Source organism: Aotus nancymaae, unplaced genomic scaffold (assembly GCF_030222135.1).
Source record: "Aotus nancymaae isolate 86718 unplaced genomic scaffold, 86718_ANA_hifiasm-v0.15.2.pri h1tg000022l_1, whole genome shotgun sequence".
In the NCBI taxonomy this organism is placed as follows: Eukaryota; Metazoa; Chordata; class Mammalia; order Primates; family Aotidae; genus Aotus; species Aotus nancymaae.
The window spans coordinates 46,799,617-46,818,113 of NW_026988435.1; the positions used below are offsets into that span (position 1 = coordinate 46,799,617).

Here is an 18,497-nt window from a genome sequence, read left to right on the forward strand (position 1 = left end):
GGCCTACGAGGGGGTGCTGCAGCTGGTGGAGGCACGCGGGCGCTACGAGGAACTCTGCATCGTCATGTGCGTCATCCCGGCCACCATCAGCAACAACGTCCCTGGCACCGACTTCAGCCTGGGCTCCGATACCGCCGTCAACGCCGCCATGGAGGTACAGGCTCCCAGACCTCTGCCTGTCAGGCCCGGGCCCTTGCGGGGTGGGGCTGTGCCTGAGGAGGCTGCTGGAGGGGACAGTGCGTGGTGAGCGCCCGGGAAGGCTGCCAGCGTGGGGGTGTGTGGGGCACGGGCCCGGGTGAAGGGCTCAGCTCCCTGACATAGCCACTTTCGGGCCCAGGGGGCCCTGTGTTGTTCCTCACTGCTGCGATGAGCTCAGATGGGGAGGCCGAGGTGCGAGTGTCCCGGCCGCAGCACTGGGTAGCCTGAGAGCAGCGCCTGGCCTCTGCCCGTGGGTGCAGGGACACCCCTGCATGCCAACAGCCAGTGTGTGTGTGGGCCACCGCCCACTGTGCCCTGCGGGGGCGGGTCGGCCTGTTGAGAACCACTGGTCTGGCCGGGCCCAGGCAGGAGGTGGGCCTAAGCCTGGTGCTGCCGGCTTCCTGGGTGCATGAGCCCCGCTGGCTTTGGAGACACGGCTCCCTGCAGGGTAGCCATGCCCACGGCTTGCAGGGAAGGGTGGGCACACAGAGACCCCTGACCCCCCTTTACCCACAGAGCTGTGACCGCATCAAGCAGTCCGCCTCGGGGACCAAGCGCCGCGTGTTCATCGTGGAGACCATGGGGGGTTACTGTGGCTACCTGGCCACGGTGACCGGCATCGCCGTGGGGGCTGACGCCGCCTATGTCTTCGAGGACCCCTTTAACATCCATGACTTAAAGGTGAGCGCAGCCCGATCTCTGCTGCAACACACCCACTGGTGTGCCAGCCTGGGCCCCAGACACTCAGGCTGGGCCAACACAGGGCAGGCCCGGGCAGGCAGGACTCACAGTCCAGTGCTCCTGCTGGCCCGGGTCGCTGGCCGGCCTGGAATTCCCTCCCCACAGTCCTCCGGCTCATCCATGTCTGCCCCTTCTGCAGGCCAACGTGGAGCACATGACGGAGAAGATGAAGACGGACATTCAGAGGGGCCTGGTGCTGCGGTGAGGCTGCCATGGGCCCAGCCTGTGGGAGGAGGGGTCCCGGGCCACAGCTGGGCTTCCGACCCTTGGGGCTGCTGAGAGGCGGCTGGCAGGAGAAGGCAGGAGGAGGCCTTGGAGAGGGTGGGTGAGGGTGGGTTTCCTCGGAGCTGCCACGACCTCTCCCAACCTGGCCTGGAGGCCTGGCCCAGTGGGGACTGAGATTAGGGGGAGACCTGAACTTGCTCCCCCGACTTGGGCCCTGCTGTCCCTTTCAGGAATGAGAAGTGCCACGACCATTACACCACGGAGTTCCTGTACAACCTCTACTCGTCAGAGGGCAAGGGCGTTTTCGACTGCAGGACCAATGTGCTAGGCCACCTGCAGCAGGTCGGGGGTGGGGCCATGGAGGGGCCCTGGTGCCAGTCGGGAGGCCCACCCCTCATCCCTGCCACCATCTGTCCCCAGGCCCAGGAGTCCTAGCCTTACGGGTACCCACTGGCACTCCTGGCAGGCCCTCCTTGGCTGGCTGTTCTGTTCTTATGCCCTGGCCAGCATGTGTGCCCTTCAGTGGTGAGGAGTCGGAGGCCCGTATCTGGGTGAGGTCTCGCTCCAAGAAGGGGTGGGGCTGGGGCACAGGCCAGCGCGTTCAGATGCTGAGCTGCTCCCCACCCCTGCCAGGCCTCCTGCGGCCACTCTGCCGAGCCCCTCACCTAGATTCCGGCATGCTCCCTGCCTTGTGGCCCTGGAGGAAGCCCTCGTCCTGGGGTTTTCTGAGCCAGGGAGGGGGAGTCAGGATTGCTGGGCCTGGGGCCCAAGGCAGGGGCCCAGGGGTCACGGTACCTGGCCAGGAGGCAGCCGCCTGTCAGCCTCAGGAGGTGGCTTCTAGCCTGGCTTCGAGCTGCAGAGAACGGGCAGGGGCCTCCATTCGGGAGCAGATGGGAACTGTGCAGGGTTGAAGGGATTGGTGTTCAGAAGCTGCCTGGAAGGCTTCCTGTGTAGACCCTGTCTGCACCAGGGCTGGGCCTCCCTCTCCTCAGCCCAGGCAGCCCCGGGCAGCCCCAGGAGCTGGGCTTCACCTGTTTCCAGGGCGGCGCTCCGACCCCCTTTGACCGGAACTACGGCACCAAGCTGGGGGTGAAGGCCATGCTCTGGGTGTCAGAGAAGCTGCGTGAGGTTTACCGCAAGGGTAGGTGGTGGGGGCGGCCTGAGGCCTCACCTTGCCCTCCCCTGGGTCCCTGGGGCGGGGCCGGGCCTTGGGGGCCACCATGTGCCTATGTTTGCAGGACGGGTGTTCGCCAATGCCCCAGACTCTGCCTGTGTGATCGGCCTGAAGAAGAAGGCGGTGGCCTTCAGCCCCGTCACTGAGCTCAAGAAAGACACTGATTTCGAGTGAGTTCCATGGAAGCCTCATGGAGGAGGGTGGGGCCGAGGGGTGGCCCAGATCTTCCCCGGGGCTGGCGTGCCAGGCCCAGCCCCACTCGCACCCTAATCCCACAAGGCCTCCTTGTCTCCCACGCCCGGTCCCCGCCAGGCCTCGGAAAGCAGGGACCATGCCCAGGTCTTCTGAGCGTGACCCTGAGCGAGACCCTCGGGTGGGCATGGGGCACAGTGTGGGCAGTCAGGACTGGGCACGCCTGAAGGCGGCTGCGGCCGACTGTGCTGTGGCTCCGAGGGATGGAGACCCTAGACCTGACCCAGACGCTGCAGGGCTCCGTGGATGTGGAGATGTTCAGAGGGAGGGGCATGCACAGAAAGGGGGCGTGGCGTGGCAGGGGCGAGGCCTGAAGAGCCGCCCTGACCCCTGACTCTCCGTCACCCGCCTCCTGCACAGGCACCGCATGCCGCGGGAGCAGTGGTGGCTGAGCCTGCGGCTCATGCTGAAGATGCTGGCGCACTACCGCATCAGCATGGCTGCCTACGTGTCGGGGGAGCTGGAGCACGTGACCCGCCGCACTCTGAGCATGGAAAAGGGCTTCTGAGGCCACGCCCACGCCGCTCCCGGGCCCCAACCACGCCAGCTGGCCCCAGTGACGCCAGCTGGCCCCAGTGACGCCAGCTGTACCGCAGGGCCCAGCTGGGGCCTGGGCTGTTGTGTCTGGAGCCTGCAGGCAGGTGGGGGCTGCGGCCTTGCTCAGCCCAGCCGCGCCTCTATCCCTGGCCACCCACCAGGCCCCCGGGGCTGGTGCCTTGAGACCAGCCTGCCAGGCCCTCCAGCAGGAGGACAGAGCGCCCTGGGACATCCATCTTCCTGCCCAGGGGACTGGGGCTGTTGGTGTTTGGAGGCTGCTGCCCCTGGCTTTGGCACCCCATGGGCCTCAGCCTCTCCCTACGCTGGGCTCACTCACAACACGCCTGGGTTGTGTTGAGATGGGGAGGCACCAGCCCTGCCTCATTGTGACCTGTTACTGCCCGCGTGCAGCACCTGTCACCTTTTCTAGAAATAAAATCTCCTTGACAGTGGGGTGCGTCGGTCTCTGGAGAGCACAATCCTCGGAGGGATTCCAACAAAGCGCTTTACTGAGGACATCCTCCCCCGCACCAGTCACAAGGATCCTGGTGCCAGCCCAGTGGGCAGCGGCCGCCAGAGGCGGAGGGCCCTCTGGCCAGAGCCTGGGCCAGGTCAAAGGGACGTGTGCCCTGGGAGGCCACCAGGGTGACCTGAGCCCCTCCTGGTCCAGCCCTGGGGGCAGAAGGGTACAGCCTCACTCCCCTGTCTCCCCAGCCTCACCTGAGTGGGGGTCTCCGATCTGCAGATGGCTTAAGCCAGCATCCAGGAGACACTGATGGTGGATGTGCTGGAGCGGGAGAGAAGGCAATGGGAAGCTGCTCCCGTCAGGGCCAGGCTGAGTCCCACATGTGGTTCTGGGGTGGCAGATGCCCTGCTCGCAGTTTGCCTGTTAACCTGCAGGTCGAAGCCACACTCTGCACCACCCACGGCTCTGCAGCACCCACTCGGCAGGCGATTGCCAGAGAGGGCTGCTTCCTGCCCGCAGTGCCACCTGGGTATGTGGTTTCAGGACACAGGAGGTGTCGGAGGGGAGACCCTGGCTTGGAGGGGCCTGTAGGCCACATTGAGGGCCCCTGGGCAGTCTTCAGTTGGGCTCAGCCAGTGGGGTGGCTCTAGGGACCAGGTGAGGGTGCTGGGACCCTCCTGCCCTGGGGCACCTTGATATTCCCCAGGTAGCCCCTCTCTGTGCTGGCCCCAGTGCAGAGGCCTCCAGATTGCTTCATTCTGGAGCTGGGAGGAGGGGCCTTCCAGTTCATTCTGAGTGGGGGCAGTCCTGGGGCCAGGCCCAGGAGCAGACAGTCGTCCAAGGACAGCGCTCCCGGGGTCTGCACCTGTCTCAAAGGAACAGAGAGGCAGGTGCACGGGCCCTGGGAACCATGCATGCATGTTCTGGGGGCTGCGCTGTGTCGGGATCAGGACTCAGTTCTGAGTAGACTCCCTCGATCTGCCCTGCCTGATGGTGTTAGAACCTGCTCAGCTGCCACACTCAGCTGCTGCACCCAGGTGGCCTGTGGGTGATGCCGGGGACAGTGGGCGCCTCCGTCCTGGGTGACGTGCTGTGGTGAGAGCCCCTGCATCAGGCCCGTTTCTGGCTGCACAGAGTTGGTGTTTCAAGCAGAGTGACGGGCCTCCCGGGCCCTCGGTCTTCCCTTGTGAACTGGGTTAATGGGACACGTGTGATGCCAGTGCCTGCTTGGCTTGAGAACCCAACTTTTGGGGTGACGGGGAGGAGTGGTGGGACTGTGGGGTGCCTCAGGCTGCAGTGCTTCTGGCTGTCCTCCATGGCTCCAGGCTCTCAAGGGGGCAGTGGGTGAAGAGTCGCCAAGAAGGGGAGCAGTGAGCGGGCGGGAGGCTGAGGGTGGAGGCGGCAATGGTGTGGGGGTAGGGGTGAGGAACCAAGGGCTGAGGGCAGGCAGCTGCCCCCACAGGTCCCCTCCAACTGTCCCGACCGAGGTGTGCATGGTGTGGGGCAGGAGGGTGCTTGTGTAAGCCCCGTGTATCCCCAGCAGCCTGTGCCACGGGGCACAGAAGGGGACACAATTTAACAACCTCAGCTGTTCCAACAAAGCGCTTTACTGAGGACATCCTCCCCCCTACCAGTCACAAGGAGGTAGACACAGGCCTGAACTGCCCACCCTCCACGTCCCCAGCGGTGACCCCTCACTGTACCGCAGAGATCACACCCCTCCTGGAGAACTCGCATGTGTGAGCGACTGTCTTCACCCTGGGTTTCCCCGAGTCCGGGGACAGTGGCTGCCCCAGTGCTGCAGCTGGCTCTGGTGGCAGTGGACGAGGAGACTGCACGGCCCAGGCTTGGGAGAGTGGCAGCCTGCAGACATGGGCACCCATCACCATTTGGCGACAGACGGGGACATCTCACGGAGGTCTGGGTCCCAACCCCACTCAGGACAAGGGCCCAGGGAGCTGGCTTTCCTACGCACCAGCTGGAAGGCTGACTCCCCCTCTCATGTGAACGTCCCCTTGATTTTTGGGGGCACTGGAAAGTTTCCCCGGGGCTGTGGGTCACTGCCTGAATCCTGGCATCCTCATAAGACTTGCGCCTCTTCCCAGAGGAAAGAAAACCCTTCTCAGATGTTCCACAGACTCCCCCAGCCCAGCTGCTTCCTGTGCCAGGCCTGGACCCCAGAGGGAACAGGCCTGTCCATCCACAGCCTCATTGGGACAGCGGAGGGCCCCACTGCAGCTCTTCACAGGAGAGAGAGAGGAAGGCGCCCCTGCCCCGCCCGACCAAGGAAACCCTCTCCCGAGGGTGCTGCCTGCCTGCCGGCAGCAGCTCAGGGCAGGAGTCCCTGTGGACGCCTTCTGGAAGTCTCCCTTGCTCAACAGGAATCTATGCAATGACCAAGGGCTGGAATCAGCCAAGCCACCCATGAACGCCTCCTTCATGCTGCTGAGAAACGGCCCTTGCTTTCAGGTAGACCGTCAGGGCCATGCCTGGGAAAAATGTGCTTCCAGATGAGACTTGGGAAAATCCTTTATTAGGGAGACAGCCTGCAAAGCCCTCCCTTCAAGAGTCTGGGCCAGCCCAGACCCTCCTGACCACAGAAGGGGAGTGCTGGGGACATCCTGGTGTGGGCAGGCGTCTCTGCTGCCTCGGCCAGCCAGCCAGCACCTAACACCCCTCCTGCCCTCGGCTGGTGTGGCAAACTGGGGAGGCTTCTGTGTGGGGCCGGGGCTGTGGCAGCTGCCCTCCAGCTCCCGGGGACTGGGGAAGATGCTGGGGTACGTGGAGGGTGGCACGGTGCTCAGGCCCTGTGGGCGGTCACTCGGCGTGCTCCTGCACCTCCTGCCCGTGCAGGGCCTGCAGCCTGCTGCTCACCGTCCGCTGTACAGCCTCCAGCCCCTCGGCGTCCAGCTCCCACAGCAGCAGCAGAATCGCCGTCAGGACGTTCTGGGGGCAGAGGGGTGCAGACTAAGCCCACCCGGCACCACGAGGCTGCTTCCCACCACGAGGGCCAGGGCCTGGCCAGTGGCACCCAGCAGGAGTGGCTGGTCGGGGGCTGGGGTGTGCCCAGGTGACCGACTGTCTGGAACACATGGAGAATCAGAGCAGAGGAGCCTCGCCTGTGAACACGTGTGTGGTGCTTCCTCCATGTCGCTCCTGTCGCCCTCACCCCAGCAGGGCCCAGGCCCACATTCCACAGACCAGGAGACCAGAAGAGGCTGAGGATCAGGATGGCTGCGTGCGGGGAACGTGTTACATGTGTGCACACTCACGGACCCACACATGCGGCTTCCCTCTGGGGTGCAGCTTTTTGGGGCTCCATCCTCCCCCGTGATTTCTGTGCGGTGGGCCCCCTAATGGCCCTTGTCACTCACCCTGCTCCTGCGGCTGCTCGAAGTATCCCTGGGTAAGAAGGAAGGAAACTGGTCCTGGGAACAGGGCTTCAGGCCAAGCTCACCCTGGGCGCTGCTGGTGAGAGGGAGACGAAGGTGTGTGAGTGTTGGGGGGCTCGTGGCCCCGGGGGCCTCTGCAAACCACATCTGCAGGTCACATCCAGGCAAGGGGGGGCTCATACAAATCCCACCCGGCACGCAGGGGGAAGAGGAGTCAACTCCTGTAAGGTCAGTGGCTCCTGATGGCAGCTTCTGGAGAGCCCGGCACCTACGTCACCTGTGGGGCGCCCTCCCTGCATCCGTAATACCTTCCACCCGGGGCCTTGGGTGGGGGCAGGGCAGGGAGCACCTGAACACACAAATGCCGCAGGGCAAGCTGCTGACCACAGGGCCAAGCCCTGTGCAGGACGGCAGCTGCCCAACCGAGATCACATCTGACACCCCCACGGCAGGCACCAGCAGTGGGTGTGACCTGCCAAGCAGGAGGGAAGTACCCCGCTTCTCAAATGTATTTGTGACCCGCCGCCAACTGCCCTGGGAGGTGCCTGCACTGCACCGCAGTCAGCCCTGTGGCCCCTCCACGGCCCCTGGGCCCAAGGCTGTACGGATACTGATGGCCACGCCACCAACCATTCCAGTGAGTGTGACCCTAGGCTGCACCCCCACCAGGGACTCTGCACCTCACAAGCTCTCAGGCCGAGAGCCTTCTCTGTGTCAGGGCATGGGGCCTGGCTTACCCCCTCTCCTGCTCCCTAGTACATCTGTTGGGCAAAACATGAACCTGCCACTGAAATCACTACCCAGGCCCTGGGTGACTCCCAGGGAGTACAGAGAACAGACACCCACTACCCGGGCCCCGGGTCACTCCCAGGGAATACGGGTGAGAACGGATACCCGTTACCTGGGCCCCGGGTCACTCCCAGAGAGTACAGAGGAGAATGGACACCCACTACCTGGGCCCCAGGTCACTCTCAGGGAATACGGATGAGAACGGATACCCGTTACCTGGGCCCTGCGACACTCCCAGAGAGTACAGAGGAGAATGGACACCCGCTACTTGGGCCCCACGTCACTCCCAGAGAATACGGATGAGAATGGACACCCGCTACCCAGGTCACTTGTAGAATATGGATGAGAACAGACACTCGCCCTGGACAGTCCCTCTCCCTCACTTCCGAGATGCAGCTCACTGGAAGCCCCACTCAGTCCTGTGGGAGGGCCCTGGGGGACAGGGACGGGCTGCGGAGGCCCCGCTGCCCTCCAGCCTCACATTGCCTCCTCCTCGCTGTCCAGCGGGTCCTGGCCAGTCTCGGCGGCAGAGCTGAGGGAGCTCAGCGCGAAGCCCGGCTTGGGGCAGCCGGTGCCCATGCCCTCTCCCTCCGGGGCGGCGGTGATCTCCTCTCCCTCCATCAGTGCGCGGGCCAGCTCCTCCTCTGTCACAGCTTTGGGTGAAGGACAGAAGGCAGCATGAGTGGCCTCACCCCCATGCAGGCCACACGCACCACGGCTCCCACCCTCACTGGCCTCAGCACAGTCTGCTGGTGAAATGCAGGCGTGTGTCCACCTCCAGGGCAACTCCCAGAGTGGGGGCCAGTCCCTCACCATCCCATCCCCAGCCCGGCACAGGCCGACACGGCAGACGGTGGAATCTGAACACCAGCCTCTGCCAGAAGCACGTACTCATCACAACCTCAACTAAGACCCAACAGGAAGAGGAACAGACCGTACTGAATTTATTCCATTTCACTCACATATCGATTTCCCTGAAGTTTATTTCTATTATGAATATTAATAAAACGGTCTGGGGGAAAGTATTAGTGCCCACGTGACTGACAAGGATGAGAACCGAGTGCTGAGAATGGCAGGGAGGAACGGCACGGAACGGAACCGCCGCCTGCAAGCCGCACTGGAGCTAGCGCTGGCCGAGGCACGCGCAGCCGCACCAGGGCTGGTCACGGAGGGCCCTGGGTCTCCAACAGGTGGAGCGCAGCGGCGGGCACCGCGGTGCTGGGCAGCCCCTCCCCGCGGCGGGTGTGCGACGGCACCACCACCCTAGGTTCACGGCAGCCCGGGGAGCCCGCCTGGTCCCCGTGGACCAGTGCCAGACGCTGACTCCCCGCTTGCTATGGCGCAAGGCGATGGTCAGAGCAGCGCTGCTCGTCACAGAAGCAGGAGGAACCCTCGTGCTTTGCTACGCCATCCTGCAGTTCTCGGGGGGGTAAGCATGTGGCGGTCCCAGGAGGGACCCAACACTGCGCTGCTGCATTCGGGTGGCGGGATTGAGAGGAGACACGGAAGCCGGGGAACGGCCTCTGGAGGAGCCACACGCCACACGTGTCCCGCCAGGCCAGGCATTTGCAGAAGAGAAAAGAGGGCTGGAAAAATCCCCCACCAGTCTCGTTTCAGACGGCCGGCGACACCGCTGCGGCCACCTACCCTGGTTGTCCAGCTTCTGCAGGCGCGGCAGGGTACGAAGCACGGTCATGCGGTAACAGTGGGGGCTGGCGCCGCAGCACGGGTTCTCGGCCAGCCACAGCACCCGCAGGCGCGGCAGCCCCTTCAGGTAGAAGAGCTCAGCCAGGCTGGGGATGCGGTTCCTCCGCAGGTACAGCTCGCTCAGGCGCTGGCACCGGCTCACAGGCTCCAGGGTGGAGATGCTGTTGACACTGCACGGAGACCAGCAGTCAGCGAGGGGCGTGGCCAGCACCACCTCTCGATCTCGAGCCCCAGGAAAGGGCACTCACGGGACCTGTGCCCCTGCCCCTGCCCCCTCCCAAGAAGCCCAAATCCGCTATAACGGGTCACATGCGGCTGGACCTGGACCACGGAGAGAGCTCTAGGAAGGCTGGGCCCTGAACTTGAAGGCGGACTGGGATGGACCCCACGCTCCACATCCGGCTCCTCAGGGCGCTCCAGTGGGAGGTGGGGGACGAGCCTCCTTCACAGAGGAAACTAAGGTCTCTGAAGGGACACATCATGTTGCCCCAAAGAAGGGAGTGGTCAGAAAAACTCAGGGCGGAACATTCGAGCTAGCTCCATGTGACGCGGAAGTGAGCATGGAATTTCCAAAACCCCCACGTGAGAGTAGAAACCCTGGGTATGGGCTTCATTTCCATTCCACCGAACATGGACACATCAGAGCAGAGAAACCCAGGAGGCCTAAAGGCTCCGTGGGGTCCATCCCCCCACAACCAAACAGGCGGAGCCACCCCCACAGGCCTTCAAAGGGACAGAGCGTCTGCCTCTGGGAGCCAGGGACCCGGCATGGAGGGTCTGGCAGACGCCTTAGAAGGGGGTCACCAGGGCCCCCCCAGGCAGCCCCTGGTGCTGAGCTCCCCTCCCCGATGCTGCCCCAGTAGTTCCTTCACTCAGCGTTTCCCAGGTGTCCTCTCACACGGCTTCTAGCTCGGAGGCTGCCCATTTTACCAAGAGCAAAACTAAGGCTGTGGGACGCTTCGCAGGACGGAGCCTGCCTGTGCAGCCTGACATGCGGACACACCCACGGCCTCGACGCTTCGTGCCCGCTCAGTGGCGCTCCCCACTCTGCTCCGGTGCAGTCGGGCATGCAGGCGCCACGCACCTGAGCTTGGTCAACACCCTCGGGGGGCCTGTCCCTCCTGAGATGTGACAGAAATGACCCTGCACACGAGTGGCCTGGCGCTCGGAGGGCTTGTGGCCCCTGGGTGACGCGGTGCGTGGCAGGGATCAGGCTAGGCCCACAGCCCCGCTCCAAGCTTCCCGCCATCGTAGGAGCCATGAACTCCAAGCTGACCTGTCAGGTAAGGCCTTCCGAGGCAGGGCTGAAATCCCAGCGTCACCCTAAGCGTGAGCTGACTGGTGAAGCAAGCCCCACAGCGTGCACCACAGCCCTGCTAAACCTCTGCACTGGGCTGCATGGCCTCCTCGTCTCCCTGTGGAGTGGGCACTTGTAATACCTCCCATGTTACAGGAAGGAAACTGAGGCACAGAGAGGGCCATGCCTCACCCAAGGTTAGCTAGCCCATAGGTGGGAGGTCTGAGACTTGACCCAGGAGCATGCCTCCAAGCCCGTTTCATTCATTCCTTCATTCAGACAGGCTCAGGCAGGACAGGCTGGTGCCCACACTGGGGGTGCCTGAACACCAGGTGGACTGGCCTCAGCCCATGGCAGGCAGCACGCTGGGCATGGGCATCACCATGGCAATGCCAACCTCGGAAGGCATTTTGGAGGATGGGCAGGGGCTGGCCTACTCTGTGGCTGGCTGTGAGATCAAGAAGGTAGGTCACACTCAGGGACCGGGGCCTGCAACGGCCACTCAGAGAGCAAGCCCCAGAGCCTTCTGAGCTGCCAAACACGGGCGGGGGGTTCCCTGAAGGGTTTAGACCCTCGTGAGCTTTTAAACGCAGAAACCCACAGAAGGCCCCACCCAGCGTCTGGCAGGCAGCAGTGAGCCATGAGTGTCTACTCCCTCCCGGGTCCCACAGTGGGCAGAAGGGAATTTGGGGATAAAGGGAGCTCTTCTCTTCCCCAGAGCCCTCAAATACTCCCCAACTGCCTGAAACTGCAGTAATGTTTGCTTCATTCAAGCTTTCCTTAGTCTGTTGGGAGGGCAGTGACCCCAGAAGAGGGGGACACTTCACGGGATGCAGAGGAACTGGGAGCTCCTGCAGTGGTAGCACGGGGCGGGGGGTGGGCAGAAGAGGCCAGGACTCTGGAGCCCCGGGGCAGATGCAGCCACCGTTGAGGGCGGCCGGAGCGGGCCACCATGCATCCTTAGGAGGGCCCCACCACCGACTGGCCCAGCGACAGCTTATCGGAGCACAGAGGCCAAGGGTGGGCAGGGGCACCACAGGGCAGGCAGGGGACAGGAGCCATCGGGAGGCCCAGGTGAGGCTCTGAGGAAGGAGGGCTGAACATGGGGCCACCAGCTCTGGCTGCCCCGGCCCCTCCCCTTCCGGAAGCTGCCCTCAGTCTGTGCTGGAGGCTTCCAGTTATCTCACAGCTCTGGGTCCATGGGAGGGACGTGAGGTTCTGCCCAGTTTCCAGGCCCCAGGCTGAGCATGATGGCAGGAGTGAGGTACCTGAGCGTGATCACCTCCAGGCTGGGCATCTCCCGGCAGATGGAGATCTAGGAGGGAAAGATCATGGCTGGCAAGCACGGCCCAGCAGGGCACACGGCCACGGCCACCGCCACAGAAAGCTGTCAGAGCTACAGCCAACTCCACTTCCAGGGTCGGAGGGGAGCCGCCCTGCTCAGCCAGGGTGCCCCGGGGGAACGCCCACGAGCGTGCTGGGCTCCCCTGCAGATGCCCCACAGCCTGAGGGAGAAACTGAGGCTGCTCCTTGCATGTGTGCTCTCCTTAGCAAATTTTACAACAGTACCATTGTGTCGATGCTGCCAGCAGTGCAGACGGGGCATTCGTTACTTCAGATGCCTCAAAGGACGTCAGGTAAGGGGCCCCCAGTGTCCCCTGTGCAGAGGCTTGCAAGGAAAGGATGGAAATCACTTCTTGACAACAGGCCTGGGCCGAAAGGCAGACAGACCACACTGGGACTGTCAATTCCGTGGCGAGGTGCCCAGGTGGTCCACAAAGCCTGCACGACCTGCTGGTCACACCCACATATGTGAACACCCACCACACGCCAGGCATGGTGCCAGCAGCTTGGGTGCCAGGCAGGGCCCCGACCTCAGTGAAGCTCAGTCTGGTCAGATGCATCCCATGTGTAAGGGATTCCTGTCTACGGCCGTGGCGCGTTTGTATGTTCACTGCTAAACTTGCAGTATTTCGGCTACAGCACAAAACAGATTACATGCAGGTGCCATGTGTCTGGCTTTTTGTCTTTAAGGAAAGGCACTGCTGCCCAGTTCAAATGAATTGTTGGCTCACACGTGCAATCCCAGGATTTTGGGAGGCTGAGGCGGGCAGATCACCTGGGGTCAGGAGTTCGAGACCAGCGTGACCAACATGATGAAACCCTGTCTCTACCAAATTAAAAAACAAAGGAGAATAAAGAAATAAATAATTGGGTTGGGTACAGTGGCTCACACCTGCAATCCCAACACTTTAGGAGGCCGAGGCAGGCGGATCACCTGAACTCGGGGGTTTCGAGACCAGCCTGGCTGACACAGCGAAACCCCATCTCTACCAAAAAGTACAAAAATTAGCCAGGCATGGCGGTAGGCAGGAGGCTGAGGCAGGAGAATCGCATGAACCCAGGAGGCAGAGGTTGCAGTGAGCCAAGATGGCACCAGTGTACTCCAGCCCAGGCAACAGAGCAAGACTCCATCTCAAATAAAAGAGAAATAAACAATTGTTATGCAATCCCTGTGTAAGTTGGGGACACTCTGGACCGAGAAGGAGAAAGAGAGAGAGGAGAAAGTAATCTCTTCACAGACGCACACGCTCAAGTTCTCCCAGCAGGGCTGACTCTCTGCCTGCCTTTTGGGTAGTGGTTGGGGGCACAAAACTAGATGCGACCAAGAAGAGTGGGTGCAGTCAGGAGGCTGGGGAGACCTTCAACTTTCCCTTCAGAAAGGAAAACAAACCCTCCTGGGATTCCTTTCCAGGTGAGAGCAAGTTCCAAACTAACTTCTCCCCTCCTCTGTGACCACGTGACAGAGGGCGTTTCATGTATAGGGAACTCCAAAATAAGCCTGGCACTAGAGAACTGTTTTTCCACCGGGTGTGGTGGCTCACACCTGTAATCCCAGGACTTTGGGAGGCTGAGGCAGGCAGATCACCTGGGGTCAGGAGTTCAAGACAGCCTGACTAACATAATGAAACCCCATCTCTAGTAAAAATACAAAAATTAGCCAGGCATGGTGGCGCATGCCTGAACTCCCAGCTACTTGGGAGGCTAAGGCAGGAGAATCGCTTGAACCTGGGAGGTTGCGGTGAGCCGAGATCACGCCATTGCACTCCAGCATGAGCAATGAGAGCAAAACTGCATCTCAAAATATTAAAAAAGAGGGCTGGGTGTGGTGGCTCACACTTGTAATCCCAGCACTTTGGGAGGCTGAGGAGGGTGGATCACGTGAGGTCAGGAGTTCGAGACCAGCCTGATCAACATGGAGAAACCCCTTCCCTACTAAAAACACAAAACTAGCCAGGCGTGGTGGTGCACGCCTGTAGTCCCAGCTACTCGGGAGGCTTAGGCAGGAGAATCGCTTGAACCTGGGAGGCAGAGATTGTGGTGAGCCGAGATCACGCCATTGCACTGCAGCCTGGGTAACGAGGGAAAATCCATCTCAAAAAAAAAAAAAAAAGAGAACTGTTTTTCCATTAGTGATTTTGCATAATGAAAACCACTAAGTGAACAAAGAACCAAGTGTGGGGCTGAACTGATAAGTGCAGTTTTGTGAACTCAAAAATTCTCTTGAGGAAGAAGCTACAGCTTTAGGGGTTGGGCCACTTGGAGCTGATCAGCACAATACTTACATCTGTGAGGCGGCTGCCCCTGGGGAGAGAAGAGATACATACTTTAATTTTGTTAAAGTTGAATAAAAAAACACCGAAGACAAAAATTTCCAAAATTACCAATGACTGCCTACAAACCTTAAGATTCTAGGATTGTAATGGCATGATAAGAAAGGAAAGTTGCCCAGATAACTGGCAAAGGTGTAGACAATTGTTTTAGTTGCTTTTCAACAAAACTGCATGTTTGATGTCGGGGTGGTACTTTTCAGATAAGGAGTAGCAGGGGTTGCTCCATTTGTAAGACACAAAAAGATGAACTCTTCCTCACGGTCCCTGAGGAGCAGGTTAGTTTCCCTCACTAAGAGGCCAAGTTCAAAGGCTGAGCAGGCAACTTATTAAGCAAACTCGGAAAGCCTGAAATAGGGTTGTTGTTTGTCCCTGCTTAGTGACAGCACTGACCACCCCGTGCAAAACAAACAAATGCATTACCGAAAGCAAACGACGCAGGGGAATTGTGGCCAAAACACCAGATGGGCCAGGGCAGAAAGAACAGCTTTTTAATGAACAGGGAAGAGCTCACACACTCCGGGCAGTCTGGGGACACCCCTGGGGGGAAGCGTCTGCTCTCGCTGACCCCCATGCCCGCCTGCACGGTGCCACCAGTTGACAGGGCGCAGTGACCCCACTGAGCCCCCAGGGAGCCCTGGAGATCCTGCAGCCTTCAACTCCAGGCTGCCTCTCCTGGAAGACCCTGGTCTTCTTTGGCCCAGTGAGACCCGGCATTACCCGCCTTTGAGCCTGCATGGATCCCATTGCACCCACATCCCTTCCTGTCACCTGCCAGGAGTCCCCTGGGCACGGCCACCCCAGTACCGATTACCAACGTGTTTCCTGACTCAGTCTTCAAGAGTTCAGTTCTGTTTCCTATTCGACTTGGTCCCAGTGACTGGTGGCATGCCAGACATCAGACCCGGCAGCAGGGGACAGAGGCCGGCCGGGAAATGTGGCGCCCCAGGGGACCCCAACCCCTGCGTCCTCCCCTCTACCCCAGCTCTCCGCCGCCCCCGCCCCTGACACCTGACCCCCGCCCGCTCCGCCCCGGCTCCGCCCCCGCCCCCGCCCGCCCCGGCTCCGCCCCCGCCCCCGCCCGCCCCGGCTCCGCCCCCGACCCCGGGGCGACCGCGCGAGAAGGCCGCTGCCCTGCCTCACCAGCAGTTGAGTTTGCGCACGCTGTGCAGCTCTGAGGCCTTGGCTCGGGTCAGGACCATCTTCCGCGTCAGCTTCATGGCGGCCGCGGCAGGCCCGACCGGCGGGCGCCCCCGGCCAGCGCCCGCGGCCTCCGGCTCCCCGGCAGGTGACGACTTCGCAGCGCGCGTCTCCAGGGGCGGGGCCCGCGTCGTCAGGGGCGGATCCTGAAAGCCCATTGGTGGCTTAGCGAGGAGGGCGGGGCTACGCAAGCGCCCTGGGGCCCCATGGGCCACGCTGACACGTTGGCTCCGCTTCTGCGCATGCGCGGCGCAGGGCGTCTGGCTCTGACGCCATTCTAACGTGACCCCGGAAGCGCGCGGTGAGCGGTGGGTGGGTGCCCGCGGCGGTTCCTGAGTCGGCCCCTTGAAGGCTGAACTGCCGCTTCCAGGAACCGAGTGGGGTGGGCTCGGTCCCACGCACGACTGTGGTGGAGTCTAGGCCTGTCTGAGCGCCGGCCTAGCGTGCATGGGGTGGACTTTGCACAGCTCCAAGTTGCGATTCAGATAAACCCAGGGCAGCCCTGGGGCTGCGTTCATTCCTTGTCTCCCTCCCTCCCTCCCAGCATTTGCAAAAGACGCATTTATAGGAGAGACGCACGAGCAGGTCCGGCAGAGCCCTTACAAGCATTTCAGCCTTTTAGAAGTCAGAGAAGACCCTCCCTAAATATCGTTACATGGGCTACGGTTACATTAAGACAGGCATTCTGAGACCGCCTTTGCAAAATATTCTATGAGTGAGAGAATGATGGCCCTGAGGGAGATCTGGCCAAGCCCCATCTTGCAGTTGGCGTTAATTATTCCTGGATAAGCAAAGCTAACTTTGGGAGACATTCATAATTTAAATAATAGCCAAAACAGCCTTTGTAAAGCTAATGAGGAAACCACTGAACCCGCCTTTGCAAAAATCATAACTGAAGAAAAGATGATGGGGAAGATCTCCAACCCACCCCCCTCTTCCTTCTAACCTCTAAGCTTCCTGTGTTCATTTCTGAATGTAGGCTGAACTAGCTTTGGGAAGGAATTTATGGATTAAACTCTGAAACAAAATTGATAATAGCCCTTTCCCCAAAAAATCCATCTTGTCTGGGGACAGTCGGCCTTTGTAGGACTAACAAATTAAGCTACAAGAGTAAAAATTACAGTTTAGGGGCCACGCAACCTCTGGCTGCAAGAGTCCGAATCTTCGCAAGTTGCTCCTGGGGATAACATCCCTGTTGCAAAACCTAAGATCCGTGCTTGAGATATTTTCTAGACCCTGCATTGGGATTCAGGAGATGACACCTCCCAGATGGATAATCTGGCTCAACCACTTCTGTGATCCCACCCAGGAACAGAAATCAGCCAGAACTCATTTTGACACCCTGTGATTTTATTTTCAACCTGACCAATCAGCACTCACCACTTTCCGAGCCCATGCCCGCCAGCTTATCCTTACAAACTCTGATCCCCCAAAAAATGAAAGAAGAAAGTGGAAAAAAAAAAACCAACTCTGATCCCTGAATGCCCGGGGAGACTGATTTGACTATAATAGAACTCCGGTCTTCCATACTGCCAGCTCTGCGTGAATTACTCTTTCCCCATTGCAATTCCCTTGTCTTGATAAATTGGTTGTGTTTAGGCAGTGGGCAAGGTGAACCCAGTGGGCTAGGAGGGTAGAGGAGCCTGAATTCCACTACGGTGTAGACATAAACTTTCATCAGCCATTATTCTGGAGGTCACAAAATAAGCAACTTCCCCAGTTACTCGTGCAGATGGTGTCACTGTTGTAGAACCTAAGCTTGGCCTTTTGAGGGACCTTTTCAGGTTTCTTGCGTGTCTGACATGGATGGATCCAGCTAGACTGCAGCTCCTGTGGCCCCACCCAGAAGCCACTCAGCACAAAAAGACAACTTGATTTCATCTCAGACCCAACCAGTCAGCACTCCCCATACCCTAGCCCCCCGCCCACCAAACTACCTTTGACAAAACCCCTAACCTATGAGCCTTCATTGTAACCGAGCAGCTTAGCAGGTGTGAATCCAAAATACCTGAGAAAGATCTCAATCAACTTAGAACGTTTATTTTGCCCGGGTTAAGAACAAGCCCATGACACAGTCTCAGGAGGGCCTGAGGCCACGTGCCTAAGGTGGTTGGGGTACAGCTTGCTTTTATGCATTTTAGGGACACATGAGACATCAATATGTGTAAGATGGAAAAAAAGAGAAAGAAAATATATATGTATAAGATGTACATTTGTTCGGTCCAGAAAGGTGACAACTTGAAGGTTGGGTGGGGGGCTTCCAGGTCATTGGTAGATAATGAGGAAGGAGACCCTTAATCCTTTTCAGCCTTCTACATTGCATCTCAAAAGGAGAAGTTAGAAGTCAGCCAGAGGAGGGACTGGTTGGCGCCACCAGCCAGGTTAAGGATAAGACCCCTACTGCTAACCACAGTCCCATCTACAGAGCACAGATAAGGTGTGGAGAAACCTTTCTGGAAGGCGTTGTTTTCACTTACACACGATCAGACCCCCACCTAATCACATACGCCACACCTACTTCATGGATCAAGACCCTTTCACATGTGATTTCTAGAGCTGTAAGCCTTTAAAAGGGCAAGGATTTTCTTTGCTGGGGAGCTCGGCTGTTAGGCAGCTATGCTGCCCGCTGCTCCCAGCTGAATAATTCACCACTTCCTTCCCGGTTCTGCGTTGGAGGGGTTTGTTTTGCTGCCTTTCCTGCTACAATAAGAAACCAAGATTGCGTTCTTTTGAGTCCTTTCACTGAATATACAATTTGGTCTGACTTAGTGAATCTGTATTTTTACATAAACAATAAGGCAGAGAAAGCAAACAGGCATGTGCCTCTGCTGAGCGGGGGGTGACCTGT

At 60.0% G+C, this 18,497-nt stretch overlaps 2 protein-coding genes across 5 annotated transcripts in view; one reads left to right on the forward strand and one right to left on the reverse strand.

The window, feature by feature from the left end:
• PFKL (phosphofructokinase, liver type) overlaps window positions 1–5,303 on the forward strand; it is a 30,103-nt gene extending 24,800 nt beyond the window's left edge. The window contains exons 16-23 of the mRNA XM_021669402.2: window positions 2–154; window positions 715–879; window positions 1,079–1,140; window positions 1,395–1,506; window positions 2,206–2,305; window positions 2,403–2,508; window positions 2,951–3,156; window positions 5,291–5,303. Of these exons, the coding sequence (XP_021525077.1) occupies window positions 2–154; window positions 715–879; window positions 1,079–1,140; window positions 1,395–1,506; window positions 2,206–2,305; window positions 2,403–2,508; window positions 2,951–3,098 (846 nt within the window). The 3' untranslated portion in view covers window positions 3,099–3,156; window positions 5,291–5,303. The remainder of the gene's footprint in view (window position 1; window positions 155–714; window positions 880–1,078; window positions 1,141–1,394; window positions 1,507–2,205; window positions 2,306–2,402; window positions 2,509–2,950; window positions 3,157–5,290) is intronic.
• An 801-nt stretch (window positions 5,304–6,104) lies between these two features.
• On the reverse strand, window positions 6,105–15,688 carry CFAP410 (cilia and flagella associated protein 410). 4 transcript variants are annotated; one of them, XM_021669466.2, is made up of 7 exons: window positions 15,593–15,688; window positions 14,405–14,423; window positions 12,047–12,093; window positions 9,422–9,651; window positions 8,256–8,427; window positions 6,968–7,058; window positions 6,105–6,539 (listed from the first exon to the last, which is right to left on the reverse strand). In XM_021669466.2, exons 1-7 carry the CDS (start codon window positions 15,667–15,669, stop codon window positions 6,411–6,413), a joined length of 765 nt encoding a protein of 254 aa, XP_021525141.2. In that variant the 5' UTR covers window positions 15,670–15,688; the 3' UTR covers window positions 6,105–6,410. The 4 variants fall into 4 exon arrangements, with proteins under 4 accessions (XP_021525141.2, XP_021525140.2, XP_012300055.2 ...); XM_021669465.2 differs by having other exon boundaries at window positions 6,968–7,061; XM_012444632.2 differs by lacking the exon at window positions 15,593–15,688 and adding an exon at window positions 15,264–15,425 and having other exon boundaries at window positions 6,968–7,061.
• Window positions 15,689–18,497: the final 2,809 nt, after the last annotated feature.